Source organism: Notothenia rossii (genome assembly GCF_949606895.1).
Source record: "Notothenia rossii genome assembly, chromosome: 7".
Lineage (NCBI taxonomy): Eukaryota > Metazoa > Chordata > Actinopteri > Perciformes > Nototheniidae > Notothenia > Notothenia rossii.
In genome coordinates this window covers 36,670,924-36,687,880 of record NC_136905.1, presented here as the reverse complement: position 1 = coordinate 36,687,880, position 16,957 = coordinate 36,670,924, and the positions used below count along the sequence as shown (strand labels likewise).

At 42.4% G+C, this 16,957-nt stretch overlaps 1 protein-coding gene across 1 annotated transcript; it reads left to right on the top strand.

Moving 5' to 3' along the window:
* Nucleotides 1-2,250: 2,250 nt before the first annotated feature.
* On the top strand, nt 2,251-16,615 carry LOC307047200 (uncharacterized protein; the record flags this gene model as incomplete). Its single annotated transcript, XM_079693990.1, has 6 exons — nt 2,251-6,580; nt 14,310-14,384; nt 14,918-15,285; nt 15,614-15,740; nt 16,000-16,080; nt 16,311-16,615. Exons 3-6 carry the CDS (start codon nt 15,184-15,186, stop codon nt 16,613-16,615), a joined length of 615 nt encoding a protein of 204 aa, XP_079550116.1. The 5' UTR covers nt 2,251-6,580; nt 14,310-14,384; nt 14,918-15,183.
* Between the last annotated feature and the right edge of the window lie 342 nt (nt 16,616-16,957).

The following is a 16,957-nucleotide window of genomic DNA, read 5'->3' as shown; positions in this document are numbered from 1 at the left end:
CGTCTAACAAGTGACATGTAATGTAATGTTCACTGGAAACAATGAGTACAGTCTATAACAATTATGTGTTTAATTCACTAGCAGCTGCGCTTTCTACTCACCAAGATTCCGCGTTCGTTGACTATCTCCTGTCAGGGTTCTCCCAAGGCTTCAGGGTAGGGGTCCTCTCATCTCCCACAGTGACTTTCGTAGCAAAAAACTTACAGTCAGCCGCTAAAGAACCCAACATAGTTTCCCAGCTCATCGACAAAGAACTTCTCAAAGGATACATAATCGGTCCTTTTAGCTCCTCCCCCTTCTCAGAGTTCCGTTCAAATCCCATCGGAATAGCCACACGCAAATACTCTGGAAAAAAGAGGCTGATTTTTTATCTGTCCGCTCCCCGCTCCGGCCCATTCTGCAGCGTCAATAGTATCATCCCTCCAGATCAGTTTTCCCTTCACTATGCCTCAGTGGATAATGCAATAAAAATGATCAAGTTCACAGGGCACGGAGCTTGGCTCTCCAAAGCGGACATTACCGATGCCTTCAAAATCATCCCCATTCATCCGTCTCAGTGGAATTTGTTCGGTATTAAGTGGGAGTCCGAACTCTATTTTGCCGTTCGCCTGACCTTCGGGTGCAGACGCAGCCCCTGCATTTTCAATTCCTTCTCGGAAGCGCTCTGCTGAACATCGTCAGAATCCCCTCCGTCCTTCACCTACTGGACGACTTCCTCCTCATAGATCCACCACAGGACAGCTCAGGGATCTCACTGGCCAAGCTTAAACATTGCTTTCAGGAGTTAGGCGTCCCTCTCTCCAAGGAGAAAACGTTAGGTCCCGACACACGCTTAGAGTTCCTAGGCATTATCCTTGACTCCATAGACATGAAGGCGTCTCTCCCCTCCGACAAATTACAGCGCATCCGGGACATCACCAAGTCATACTGCGAGCAACAAGTTATCACAAAACAACAGTTGCTCTCCCTTCTCGGACACCTCAACTTCGCCATGCGCGTCATCCCCCAGGGGCGCTCGTTCACCTCCCGCCTCCTGGACGCAGCATCGGCGGTCGACAACCTCCATGACTGCGTCTTCCTAGACGAAGGCTGCCGCTCAGACCTACGTTTCTGGTCCCTCCTGCTCGCCCACTGGAATGGAGTTACTTTCTTTTACGATGACCTCGTGTGTTCCTCTGACTCAATGAGGCTTTTCACGGATGCCGCCCCATCCGTTGGCTTTGGGGGTTTCTTCCAGGGAGAGTGGTTCGCAGGGTCATGGCCCCCGTCATTCCCTAATCATGTTTCATCCTCCGCTCTGCACGAGATCTTTCCGATCGCCGTTGCATGCCACGTATGGGGTCACCTGTGGTTCCGTAAACGCATCTCGGTGCTGTGCGACAACCAATCAGTGGTCGGAATCATTAACAAGGCGCGCTCCCAGTGCAGTGACATTATGCCATTCATGAAAAGCATCACACGGTCCTCCATAATCCACAACTTCTTAATCACAGCTCGCCATATTCCCGGTCACCTCAATGTTGTTGCTGACTCCCTCTCTCGCTTTCACTTCCAGACATTCCGGAACCTCTGCCCGGAAGCCAGCTCGCAACCAGTAGGAATCCCTCCACTTCATCTCCTCTCTCTGCACTAAACGAGTCCCCTAGCTCGGCACCTCGAGTCTGCTAGATTCTTTATGAGGAAGGGCTTAGCCGCTTCCACCCTCAAATCCTATGATTTCGCATGGAGAACGTTTGCCTTTTTCTGCTGCTCAGTAGGCGTCTCACTCAAACCTGTCCTCATCTCCACCGTGTGCGCCTTCATGTGCTACTGCACCAGTGACCGAAACCTCAAACCCCAGTATATCCGGAGCCTCTTAGCAGGCATTCACTTTAATATCCACTGCTCCGATCCAAGCTTTCCCAGCCTATTTTCAAACCCAACAGTTAAACTTATTCTAAAAGGGTTGTATAAGACGTTCCCCCCCGCTGTAGACCCGAGGCTCCCTATCACGCTTCCCGTTCTGCGCCTCATGCTGTCCACACTCAGGAAAGGATTATTCTCCCCCTATATCGATGCGTTGCTCGATGCCGTATTTATATTAGCCTTCTACGCGTTCCTCCGACCTGGCGAATTCACCCACGTTCGACCCCAGTCAAGATGTCTGTCTCTCCGACCTAGTTTTCAATGCCAGCCACTTTAGTCTCAGCCTCAAACACTCCAAATGCGGAGGAGCCTGCTCCGTTATCGCAGCTCGTATCGATTCCCCGTTCTGCCCTTTTAATTCTATGATTAAATTCCTGTGCTGCAGACCCTCCACCAATCCGTCCTCACCACTTTTTCTTATTAAAGGAAATACTCCCCTAACGCAGCGCCTGTTCAGAATCTACCTCAAGCAAGTTCTCATTCAATCCGGCCTATCTCCTATATCATACTCGGGACATTCCTTCAGGATAGGTGCAGCCACCTCTGCTGCTAACCAAGGTCTCTCTACCTCATCCCTACAACAACTAGGATGGTGGTCCTCCTCTGCCTTCACAACCTACCTTCGCCCGGACATCAGCGCCGTACTGGCTTCCCAAAGATCTCTCAGACCCTAACTACGGTATTTATGCATATAACTGGTGGTGGTTCATAACACGTTTACACGTATACATGTTCATCATGGTATCGGATTTCAAACTGCATTCCTGTCCTAGTCCACAGGCCCCGCCCACAGGGAACAATGTGCTGTGTAAAAATGTATAACCTGCGACGTCAGGTTGCGGACTGTGTGTCCCCGTAGACTTCGGTCTGTGTTAAAATGTGCTGTGTAAATGTATACCCCGCGACGTCAGGTCGTAAGAAGGAGAGAGGAAAGAAAGAAAGAAGGAAGAGAGAGTAAGAGAGAAAAAAGAGAAAGAAGAAGGGACCGTGTGTCCCCATAGACTTCGGTCTTGTGGACTGCGGGTCCCCGTAGACTTCAGTCTCGTGCACTGTGGGCCACCTTAAACTTTGGTTTCTGTTATAAACAAGATCCCTGCTTCGGCAGGACGTTCGACCTTCGGGCGGTGTAGTCAAGCCCTGCTAGCCAGGCAGGCGACCCTCAGGTCGTTTTCAGATAAGACCGGCACTGATTTCGGGAGTCAGAGTCTCAGCATGACCCGTAAACTCCAGCAGTGATTCCAGCCTCCTGCCGCATACATATATTAATCTATTATTTCCTCCCCAGGGCCCAGGAGTTCAAAACTTTTAATCCCTATCTGATTAGATCAGATTTGGATTTTGGGGAGTTCAAAACCAAAAAACAGGATTAGGATCACTTTGATATCCGACCAGATCAGGAAATCCAATCCAAGCTTTAATCTGGATCAAATCTTCAAAATGGGTAGTTCAGACCGACAACACAGGATTGGGATCAGTTTGATCCCAAAAAACTGGATTATCCTGATCCCACCAAAGGGGTGGATTTCCAGTGGATTACCAGGGCAAAATGTACTGTACCATTTATTTAAAAATATGTTTCAATATAAATAAGATGGCAAAGTTTGTTAACTGAAATAATACACAATTTTTAGCCTTCATGGCAAATCAATTTTATTTTTCATTTTTTGGTCACGTTTGTGGTGACCTATTTTGTTTTCAACCAAATGTTGATGACATAAATGTTTATGCTCATGAAAGTATCACAACAAAGATTGTCAATCACAAATGTAATTTAGATTAAAGAAAAAATACCTTCAACAAAAAAAAAGTCCATCTGTCATCACCTTTCAAAAGTAATTGCGGACAATAGATGTCTGCAATGTGGTCTCTTGTCTTCCTTGAATTATTTTTCATGTCCACTAGATGGCGATCGGTAGGATTAAAGCACTGATATTCAGGATCTAGTCATTTTGAAAAGTCGTAATCTGGATCAGGCTGATCCTATCCTGAATTGCTTTGAACTCCAGGGACAAAATCTGTCCGATTTGTCTGATCCTGCATCACAAAAAATGGGATTTCAAAATCTGATCGGATCTGATTGAGATTAAAAGTTTTGAACTCCTGGGCCCAGATCACCACACTCACCCTACAAGGTAAGAAACTCAGTTCATCTCAGTATTTTATACTTCACTGGTTTTGGGGATTTTCATCGGAGCGGTTCTTTCCCTTTCTAATGATTATCCTGCAAACCGGGGCCTAATCGCCAAATACCATTCCATTCTCCTGCTGTATTATCATGGCAATCATTTCATTTATATGACGTGTAACAATAAATATGTATTCCATACATCACGTCTCTCCGGTTTGAACTCATTCTGGAGGAGATTGGCTGACACTGCTGTGAAGTAATGGTCCTTTAGAACAAAACTGTGTGTGTGTGTGTGTGTGTGTGTGTGTGTGTGTGTGTGTGTGTGTGTGTGTGTGTGTGTGTGTGTGTGTGTGTGTGTGTGTGTGTGTGTGTGTGTGTGTGTGTGTGGGTGTGTGCGGGTGTGTGCGTGTGTGCAGGGTGTGGGAAAGAAGTGTTGTATTCATGTTTTGTTTATCACTTTTATTCCACATTTTTTATTCGGCTGATAAAAGGCGTTGCCAAGGCGTGCCAACAAAAAAAGCTTTAAAGCCAACGCAACAGAATAAAAGTTTGGCGGGGTGATTACTCCTAACGGGATAACAGCGTTTGTCGATGTTTGGTGAAACACAGACGTTGCACAGGCTGGAATAGGTTTTCCTTTCCATATGTATTAACTCTATATCAATTGCCAGTTAAAAAAGCGTGTCTGACGAAACTGTTGCAGTAGTCCTAACTGGCCCTTTCAGATGCTCTCAAGTGAGTAGGAAGGACTCGTTAATCTACGATCATTCCGTTTCTAAAGTGTCCTTGGTTATGATGCTTTTGAAAAACTCTCCCTAAATATGAGAATTTCAGTAAAAATGTATTAAGAAAGTCTTAACATTCAGATCTTGTTTGGAAACAGGGGTTCTTTTTTTTTTAAATCACCAGATTTTGTTCAAACATTAATTTACTTTAAGAATGACATCTAAATATACTTATATGAAAATAAATGTATTATTCTCGACACAAAGAGGGTTGTAAACCTGTCACTATTATTGGCCTAAAAAAGATGAACAACATTGACCTTCTTTATCCCTTATGCTGCCTGCAATAACTGTGATTTATAAAAAGGAGTTTACTTGTAAGACGGACCAATAGTAGTGAAAGAATATCTTCGATATAGCTCTACTCAGTCACCTGTGTATTGCCCTATTTGCAGCCTTCCCACACATATGCTGTAATAATATGAAGAAAACCTCAACATCAACCACTGTTTACAGGAATTCAAGGACGCATGCAGCTTGTGTGCCATTCATAGGGTTTGTATTCATGCAGGATTGTGCGTTTACACTTGATTTACATTTCAAATTATTATTTCATACATACCACACTATGTAACCAGCATCTACTTCATCTCGTGAAAAAAAACCCCAGGAAGAACCACTGATCCATCATAATGGCACAGAGACTGCAGGTGACATGCTTGCCAGGTGAACCCTAACATATACACGCAGCCATATATCACGTGCATGATAGGTACATTAGAGCGGGGCACAGCAGGACGGAAATCCAGTGTCGAATCAGTCCACTGTCACACACTCCGTCAAATACACACTTTATTTCCTGCTGGCCATTAATGCTTGGCTGACTGAGCAAATATGATAAATCTGAGTTGCATTCACATACACCCATATAGGGTAAAGCTATACATTAAATCCGGCTTTGCGTGGGAAAGCGCTCACAAATACACAGGCAACATTAAGGATCTATTCAAAAGTGGGTTTTTTTGTCGACATTTATACAGTTACTATTAATCTCACATCCTCTCTGCATCATCGTAATGCTGCAAATATGCCTTACCAACTACAAGCAGTGTTGGGTGTAACGCGTTACAAAAGTAACGGAGTTACAGTAATATATTACTTTTTGCTGTAACGCATTACTAATGAAATGTGCGTAATATATTACCTGTTACAATGCTCAGTAACGCAGTTACAACACATTTTAACCCGAAATGAAATGGTGTTTTGTTTTTTAAGAATGTACTAATGTAGCAGGTATATAAATATACAGGAATGCATTCCACCAATAATCCCTCACGTTTTATTTTATTATTCTAATATTATTTATTGTCACTTTTATTTTGGTATGTTTACTACAAAAGACCGTTTTGGGAGCTAATGCTTTTATTTTGAAGTCTTCACTTTCGGCAGTGACGTCATCTACCTGCGTTGCACCCTCTCTCACTCAGTTGTTTGTATGGCAGACTGAGGTGAGGAGAGTTTGTCATGTGCTCTTTGTAGATTTCTGTTCTAAATGATGTTTACAGTATTTATATAATCTTAAACTGTGAAACAAGGTTATAATATCATTCCATGGTGCTAATGTGTTGCTGTGTAGTTGTTTTGCAGAAGTTTGAGTGTTTTAGCAAACTTTTAGTTAAGTGTACTGTTTAGCAGCACTTGTGAGGACTCACACACAGCACCTGCAGCATGTTTAATGGCGTCTTTTCCCCACCACAGACTGGTGTGTTGCAGACGTCCATGTTTATTAATGCTGCTGCATTATTGTGTTTACTTCATGCAGGTATGTTTGTTGCTCCCATGTTTTTGGTCTATTGTGTTTTGTACTATGTGTTTATTTTATTGTTTTATTAACATGTCTAAAAATACTAATTAGCCGGTGGTGTATACATTTCCAGTGTAACTGTAATTGTACAGTGTATTGTGATCTATTGTGACAGATTTGATATCTGAATGTTTTATAAGTACTAGTCTCTCAGTTGTTTGTATGGCAGACTGAGACTGGTGTGTTGCAGACGTCCATGTTTATTAATGCTGCTGCATTATTGTGTTTACTTCATGCAGAGGAATAAATACGCCACAGTTTCGGTTAAAGACAACAACCGAATCTCCTTGTCCATCAAACACGCACAACACAACGCAGAGTCGTAGCAAGGGTCTGCTGAGAAGTAGGCCCAGACCGGCTACACTAACATAGCGAGACATTCCGACACCAGACAAATTGTGCGGGTAGATTAGTAAACCTGGTGTGTTTACCCTTCAGGCTTCGCGTCAGGATCTTCTGGGCAGTTGAATGTTATGCACCCTCTATTCAAAAAAGAGAACGGAGCGAAAAATACTAACAACCAATTGTGTCAGGTGCGCGTGACCTGCTCCGCTGCACGTGCATCATTTCCAAAGTGCTTCCACAGCAGTGATACATTTCTGTGGATAATCATTTATACGAAAATGGTTAAAGCAACCATCACTAAACGCCAGCAACACTGCATCTACTGCAGACAGTAGCAACAGGTCAGATGGGGACATCACGTTACCATCCGTTGTGGACACTAGCTTACTCCCGCCTGACTCACCGCCCTCAAACCTGGAGCAGCAGTCTTCCCTCTAGATTCCACCGGGTCCGTCTGCGGCGCGTTACGGCCACGTTACCGGCCACTCTAGTCAATGGGTGCTATTCCACCAGACGCGCCGCGTTACGGCTCAGAAGCGTCTCGCCGCTGGGCTCCGCTCGAAATAGGATTGAAGTCTATTTTTCGACGCGACGCAGCCGTAAGGTAATGTCGGACAGGCAGGAAGTGGAATGTTCAGAGTATATATATATATATATATACACACACACAAACTAATTGTGCAGACCCTATCCCTCCGTAGTCTTTCAAGTAGGAGGAGAAATGCCAGCGTTCTCCTCCGGTTTACAGGCACTGTGTAAATTATAGGCTATATATAGAATAATTATGATGATGAAGGGGTAGACATTAAAGAGCCTGTGACACGAACCCAACAACTGTTGTGCAATGAAATAGTGGGCTACTAGTAATCTCGAACCGTCAGTTTAAAAAAGAAAAAGCGATACCGTTCCGATAAATATCAATAATTTCGAACATCGCGGGAAAATTCCTTCGACTCATTTTGAGGTTTTGGGGGAAGCCGGAAGTGACGTCAATGCGGGAACGCTTCACTGTGCGGCGAGAGAGCCAAACACGGACAAAGTGTGTTGTCATGCGTAGAAATGGTGAATTACTGAGTTTAGGCACGTTAATAACGTTTTAATGAAGTTGACTACAGTATATTCATATTTGTCAGTGCTTTCATGTCAATTCGGCGAACATAAACATAAATGCTCGTGGTGAAGATGATGATTAAATTAGGATTAAAAATCGGTAGTGAGAGCTGCACAATTTCCTCCCGTCGGATGTGATATAAAAACAAATCGATTATTTTTGTAAACTCTAATGGATGAAACTACATTTATTAGTGCTTTCATGTCAATTCGGCAAACATATGATACATTAAATGATCGTGAGGATGATGATTTAAAAATCTTTTGTTTGAGCCGGTCTGCATTTCCTGATGAGAAAACAAACCTTAGCTTTTTGTAGTTGCAGTCAGTGGTGTAGTGGGCGTTGGACGCGGGGGTACGCCGTACCCCCACTTATTTGAAGCATGATTTCTTTTTTTAATAGTCTAATACATCTAAAATAATTGCCAGTGTTATCAGTTGCAAGTGTGTGTTTGTTGTAATAATGACGAAAACATAATAGGCAGATTTCACAGTAATTATAATAAAAACGTAGCTCAAGCATTTATGCAACTTGATTTGAAGCGTGTGTGTGTGAGGGGCAGAACTGTGTGTGTAGGGTGACCAGGTGTCCCGCACTGTGCGGGACTGCACACACAGAATTTTTATTATTTGTCCCACGTCCCACACATTGAGACTATGTCCCGCATTTGAGCGATAGTCGCACAGAAAGGCCGGATCGGTTCGCTGACAGCCGGCACCGCCCTTTATTATTATATTGTCTAAACGGCATCATGTAAGTTGAAAGTTCACGAGCGCGTCCATAGTGTCTCCCGTCCACCCACCACCCCGGCCACCCAGTAAAAACATCCCCACTTCACCACTGGTTGTAGTAGTACACCAACATGGATTAAACGTGTGTTTTTTTTTACCACAACGTTGGGGAAATTAATGGATAAAATGCACGGATTATTATTATTATTATTCCCACTCCGATCGGGACACTAGGTCCACCGTTTCCCCGCAGCGAGGCTCCCCCCGTTGACAGTTTACGTGGGCTGGGCTGGGTGCAGTGGCGGACTGGCCATCGGGAGGAATCCCGATGGGCCGGTACCGAAGTGGGCCGGTCGGATAAGTCACTAGCACATCCCCCGCTCCCCCCGTTGACAATTTACTAGTTGTACCGAAGTGGGCCGGTCGAGAGTCCCGGGCAGGTTTTTAGTCCCTGTCCACCACTGGCTACATGACCGTATGACCGCCCATATTGACGCACCTAATTCCTAAACTTCTAACAGATACAAAATAAACCGATCCTTCAGCCTCATATGAGCTCTCAGACACGTTCAAAATTAAACTGTCATCGCTGTCTGAGCTTGCTGCTGTGTGCGCCATCGTGCGTTTACATGCAGATGCTGGGATCCTGAACGGTGCAGCTGGAGCGTTTGGCCCGCAATGACGTCACCCATTATTTGGCGGGACTTGAAGAATCCCCGAGAAGATCCAGGAAATGGTCAACATTGAAGGGCAGATTAATGGTTATCAAAGTACAAATATCCAAAATCAGTTCAGTAACGGTTTTCAAGGGGACAATATTTACTCAAATTGATGGGTTTGGATGATGGGGGAAAATCGTGTCACAGGCTCTTTAAGGGTAAAAAGCCACTGGCCCGGAGCATTCGTCCAAAAAAAAACGACTAATAATGAAGAAAATTAACACATTTGTTGCCATAGTAATTTATGCACTAACTACATTACTACTTGTACTACAACATTTGAATAATCATTTCTTCCTCATTTTCCTCAATTGTTCATATTTGGTTTATTAAAATAATTATATTGTGGTCATTGTTAAAAAAAATGTCTGCTATTATTATGAGTATTATTATTTGTATAATGCACTTTCTGCCTTCCTGTCATTATGAGTTAGAAATGTAATGGCTATGTAATAGATTAGATTAGAACCTTCATTATCCTAAACTTCTGGGACATTTCCCTATAGCCAATACCTTTTATATTTTCTACTCTTCACTTACTTGTCAGCATAGGATTGGCATTGATGTACAGAGCCGACAGAAGACCTTGTTTATATTGGCATCATATTGAGAGGTGCAGCCAGTGACGCGTCATAAAATCAGGAAGTAAGCCGCTGGTTCCCTCGACAAAAAAGCAATGGGATTTCTCCACAGGGTTTTGGAAAATAGCTGGAAATAAGATCTGTGGAAAACAAACCTGTTTGATAAATGCACGTTTTGTTCAGCCGGATAATCTCCACATGTCTACCCTACTTTTATAATTTTCGAATCATAAATCTAATCGATAGATTATAAAAGGGTTTTAGGACGTGTCACTGCACCGCTAGAAGCCAACTCCATCGATCAAGCTGGCTGAAACTTTCTCTGCCTCTTCTTCTCATGCTCCCTGTCACTCTCCTTTAACTCCTCCGATGTCTTTCTTTTATTTGAAGATTGTTTTTTGCCCGGCGTTTCGCCGGTTACCGCTGGTATTAAAAACATTTTGGCGAATGGTTAGGTGGCGCGATAGTCTGTCATGAAGGAGCGCGCTCCCGCTCACGAGAGCCTGCTCGCGCTGCGCTCCGCAGCAAACAGCTGTTTGCTTTTCACCCAACAAGGACAAGTGACTCACGAAACGCTAGGTTCTAGCGTTAATAAACGAAACAATTTAACAAAATTGCTAGTCAAAATACCAATACCACAGGAAAAAAAATGTTGAAACAATATTTTTAGTTGCCCGAGCGGGCAAGTGGAAAGTATGTTATGCTGGCCCGGGGTGTCTAAATAGTGCTTCCGGGCCAGCGGACCATTTATAATGTCGAGCCCAGTGAATGCATTTTTTTACCACTAAAATACAGCAACACATCTTTGATTCATGTCGTTTATAACTGGGATATTACAATTATTATTAACTTTGTCTGTACAAAGTAGCCTGTCCAGGAAATTTGCCCAAATCAACAAAAACTGCGAGTCGGCAGGCAAGACACTCCGCTTCTGAAATGCTTCTGAAACGCTCCCGGTAGGGTATGACGCCAGAGGAGGCCGGACCAAAACCGCGGCGCAGCCGTAACACGCCGCTGACGGACCCAATGGAATCTAGGGGTTCGTCGCCCAAAACTACGCCGCCCCTCTGCGGCCCGTAGGTGCCAGATACCACGGCAAAACAGAGCCTGCCCAGGTAGCCTATTTCTAAACAAGTACCCGTCTGTACAGTGGGGTTAGTGTTGGGTTCAGAATTCCGGAAAAGACAGGCAACTTCTAAGTTGAACTATTTATTGTAAAGAGAGCAAAATATATATTCACTTGGCCAAGGACTCGTCACGTCTCCGAAATCACAGCTAGCAAAGCTATAATCTGTAACCACCGAATCCGTAAAGGGCCCCGAACCTCGTGCGACAATACATTTTATTACACAGGGTGTTGCCCGTACATTTATGATTGGTCAAGACTAGCTGAAGAGATACCATGGTTTAGACTCGGTTGTCTTTGGTTGGCGTGCAAACTCAGATAGAGTCTCTTGGAAACACGATCCTCCAATCAGCATTCGGCCGGCCTGTGGAAGTCCCTCCCTACTCTGGCACCATCATACTAATTTTTTTTCTCTAACCTTTGTGGGAAACCATAATGTTGCTTCCTAGCTTTGCGGGGGAGCACGGCTCCCATACAAAGTGAAGGCCGGTGCGATGTGCTGTTCTGACTACCTCTTTATGTTCTCTCAGTCTCTGCACTCGACCTTGCTACTTTCAATATTGCAAGCTAAACTTTCTTCTGACTATTCCGCTCGTTGGTATCTAACCCATCAGAACCTGGGATTAGTGATTGTGTCTATTTATTCTATAGTCATAGCAATCTCATGAGCACAATAAGCATATAATGTAATAATAAGAATCAGTCTTGTAATGTTATATACAAATAAACTCCACATTAGGCGGTCATTTTGCAGCTCGTGGTATACAAACAGAAAAGGGCTAGAATATTCATGTGAAAATAGTGCCATATTCTGCCATGCCTTTAGAAATGTTCGGTCAAAAATAATGCATACAATAGCACAGATGCCTTCACCATGGCTACAAAACTATCTCATATCCCAAGCTTATCAACAAGCTAATGATGCAGCTGAAATGTTCTCCAGGTCACAAAGTCAACCTCACATGATGATGTGATTCCAGTTTTCAAGCAAAGTAAATATTCTCTTCCCAGAGTATATGATGGGAACAAGGTGATGATTTAGTACATGGTTTTAATAATACTTTTGCTTTTCAATGTTTGCCATTTCAAACCATGAGCTGGTTTAAATAATATTTGCCTTGATTTACAATATGTTCTCATTTGCTTTATCAGTACAGTTTTGAAGCTTTTGTGCTTTTCTTTGCCATAGTCCACTTTGGACTATATGAAATATTTCAGGATTGCACTTTTAACTCACTTGAAATGTTCTCACTTGCTTGGTTTCAAAACATAAGAAATGCCATAATCTGTTTATTGGGGACCATCAATGCTATTTTTCATTGCTGTTGCCGGCCACTATTGCTCATGCAAACCTACAACTCCTGCGCCTCCTGTAATCTGAGATGCACCCGGAGTCATTTTGTTCTGGAACCGAGCCTGTACATGGCCATATACAAAACAAACTACAGAGCCCACTCCGTGCCCTGTTATTGTTTACTTCCTGTCTGCCTTCTTCTGGTGATTTATCTGACGTCCAGCGCTCCGTCTTTTAACCTCTTTTCCTTTCTCTTTCTTGATCCTCCTTAGCAACCTTCATTATAGTCCTTGACAGCGGTCTGTACTACTTTATTAACAACGTGTCACATGTTAAGAATTTACAATCAGAATCAAGTATTCAACTAAGCCGTGTAATAAAGTTGTTAGTAGCCTTAACCTCTTAAGCCCTAGGGTCCCCCCAGTGGACCCCCCCCCCCACCGTGTTTTTACGAGACTATGTCTCAGGGCTTCTTAACATTTATGAAACTATTAATGTTCCATACCCTTTTAACGATAAGAAACTCAGCTAACTAACAATATGAACCATTTTTAGCTAAAAGAAACACAAGAGTAATACCAAGCCTTTGAATTAGCATGGAGGGAAAAAATGCTAACTAATGCTAACGGACTTTTGCACAGCACTCACGGTAGCAATGCGCTTATTACTTATGGTCACTGCACAAACAAGATATCCGATTAAAGCTGAGACTCTACAGATTACACACATGTAATGTCATCACTGTAGAACCCCGAATTGCGGAGCTATCAGCCAGAAAAGAGAAAGTAAACAACATCCGGTTTCAAAAATATTACAATAATTCAACCCAGTCTCACGGCATTTCGTGTTCACCAACAAAAATTTTAATCTATTGATTCGTGTTCACCAACACGATTTTCCCCTTTTTTTCGTGTTGCACAGCACGATTTTAAAAGCAATGTATTTCTGTTGGTAGTCTCACGGCATTACGTGTTATAGGAAGACCAGAAGCTGTGTGGTTCATAAAAACATGTTCTTACTCAATATCAAGCCACGATTATTGCTTTTATTTAAAATCGTATCATTTCGGACTTTTGTTGCTGTCTGTGAGGAAAATAAATGGGGCTCATTTTTCCTTTTAATTTGTTATTCTTTTCAAAATAACACACTGTTATTTAGTCAACAATAACACACAATTATCCTTTTTTTAATTTATTTGTTTAATTCTATAATCTCTGGCTTTTTTGCCGTCCTTCAGGAACTGAATTTCAAAATAAAAATAACCGGAAACAGACGTAGGCCTATAAGGGACATTTCGAGCATCATCGAGTTTAGGATGGCCGAAGACACTACACTACCCATAACCCCCAATTAAAATGAACCGATTAAACATCTCTCTGACACAGTTTAAACGCATTTCAAGTGGAAGAATTGTTCGTGTCTCCTCTTCGTTTCTCGGGAAGCTGGAAGCTGCATTATTTTCAAAAAATAAAAATAAAAAATATTTTTTTTAACCATAACGGGTACTTTACACAACATTGAGTCAAACTTATCCTTGTTTTAATCCTTGTTTTATTTATGTTAAATTGTTGTTGTCGGTTAATTTTCCATTTTATTTATTTTGGTTTAAGATATCATTATTTTTTATTTATTATTATCATGTTAGATGTTTAAACTTTTCTGCATTTTATAAGGCAATATATACTTTTTGGTTTTTGTCCGTAGGCTATTTAGGTTATTAAAGAGTTATCGTGTCAAAATATAGGAAATGTATTAATATTTTATTGTATAATCGGTACAGGAAATTACATCATTCAGAGCACCACCTATTGGCCAAAGACGCTGCCACCGGCATTGCGATCCATCCTGTGACAAAGTAAGTTGGGTCACTAAAGTCTGATACATGTTTTGCTTAGATTTAATAATTGAGGCTTTTTTTTAAGCCTTTACTCGCATGGTTCATCATACATACTGAACTGTTCTAAGTCTGAGAAATGCTTTCGCCATAATCAGCAAAGCAACATTAATGTGAAATTATTCTTGCGGGCGGCTAGCTAGCTAGCTCACGTTCAACATAAGCTTAAACTAGTTTAGCTACATTTATATCAGCTCATAAGTGGTGTGTGAAAAATATTTGTCTTAATTACGGCTACATACGTCGGTGTTAAAGTGTGAGTTATACGTTATCTTAATCGCTTTTGTTTTACACATGACAGTACTAACGCTGGCCGACATTTTAATATATGTTTGGGGGGGAGGGGCATAGTCCACGTCCATGTGCTTGTTGCGCGTATGAAACAGGAAACACAAAAATGAACCCAGTCTGTCTAAAGTAGTTAAACCGTCACAATGTGCATTTCAAAAAACTAGTTTCACTACATAATTCACTTTTTCTGTTCTCTCCTGCAGCTCCTGTACCCACACCACAAACCCATACACTGATCTACACCATCATAAAACCAACGGCACTTTTAAGAGCCAAACTCAACCTATCTCTCTGTCTATCTAACTACCTTTCTTATAGTTATTGTTTCTATCTTTTTCTATTATTCATTATCTATTTCTTCATCTATCCATCTCAATCTTACAATCTGTCTCTCTATCTCTGTTTGTCTCATACAGCAGCTGTTGCATATCTGTTGTGTCTGTCTGTCTGTCTGGCTGGCTGTGTTGTAATGGCAACAAAACACAACCCAGACCCCAATAATCCCACATCCAAAGAAGGGAAACACATGGCTCTTGAGCTGAAGCATGAACACATGCTAGCTGAAGCTAAGGTTGGTGTTTTAACCCATATGACCTCATTCATTTCCCACTTGAATTTGGCACTATCTGTTATCCAAAAAATGCTGAACAGGCCAAGAGTAACTGGATTTTGGATCAATGTATAGGGCCTTTGCAAAACGGTTCATCATTACAACATGGGGGGCAGAGGCTTACTAAATAAAGCTTGTTCAACTTGTTTTACTTCATTAGTTGTATATGGTAGGAAAAACTTGAAGCAAAAGTTCTTCAAGTGAATGAATTTACTTGTATTTGTCCACTGTCATATGGTATCAGTTTATCAGCAACATCAACCTTAAATGAGTTGTTACTTGGTCACAGAAAGCAGCTGAGGAGAGGAAACGGGCACGCTCTGTAGGAGACACTTTACAGTCCCCTAAAAGTGGCTGTGTAGGACGTGGCAAGCCGAGAGGGAGGCGTGGAGGGCGACGCCAAGGCTCAGCTACAGGTTGAAATCCCAATTATTTTAAATGTTTATGAATTTACTAAGTAAATGGTTGGAAAATCGAATTAAAACACAGTAATTGCTTGTTGAGGGTCTACAATAATTCCAATATATAAACGCATAGTGACACTACAGTCGGAGACATTCCCACTGTGGTGTCATAAGAACTATGCTTTATTTAATTTCACAAGCTTTTAAACAATAGGTAGATAATACAAATCATCAGTTATCTGTTGTTAAGCCTCTGTGTGATGTTTTACAGTCACATCCCCCCCGACTGAGGGCTTCCAGTCTTCCAGTGTGGAGGTTCTGCGTACTGAACCTTCAGCACAACACGAATTTGGTCAATCACAAAAATGGCTTTAAGTTTAAAACTAAAATCAATTTTTAAATAAATTCTGTTAGTGAGAGAAAATAACCTTATACACAACTGACAGTTCAGGACGCGAACGAGGAATGTAATTCAGTAAAGATATTGGCCAGTTCCATACTGAGCAAAGAAATGATCCTTGATTTTTAGTGTTCATCTTAAATATAGTCATTTACAGTTAAAGTTTCCCATTCTGTTCACAGAAAAGAATATGGAGAGACTCTCTGACATTCTTTCCTCATGTCCTCCTCCTGAGCCTCGAAGAACGTCTGCCTCATCCTGGTCTTTTCGGCAGCAGAAAGCCTCAGAGTGCTGGAAAGAAGCGAGACCACACCACCTACAATGCCTTCTAGAAAAAGAGGCTGTTGGTCCAGGGCCGTGGGAAGTAGGGGTGCTGAGGGTGCTGCAGCACCCCCTGGTGGAGGATAGGGGATCTGCACTTCCACAAGATATAATAAAAAAAAAACGAATTTTCAGCCTTGATGTAACAACATTCATAATTAAGTAAAGATTTACACCCTTTTCACCCCGGTTACATTTTCCCTTTGCCCTGTACGATGGGTTCTGTAGTGATGAAAGTGGGGGATATTGGCTTATCAGGCGCCCGAAGCTCACAGCCAAAGTGAGAGAGATAGAGAGAGGGGATACCGCGGGGATACCGCGGGGATTGTTGTTAGCTTCTGCTGCGCTAACGGATATAAGAAGCCGTTTCTACAATAATATGGAGGGAGAGCTCTGTCCTGTCAGACTGAGAGGCTCAGTGAGGTAAAGGACTCTTGAGTGTTTAGATAGTTCACTTTAGTCTAAGTTATCTCAATGAGTCTCAAACGTTTTGATCACAAATTATGTA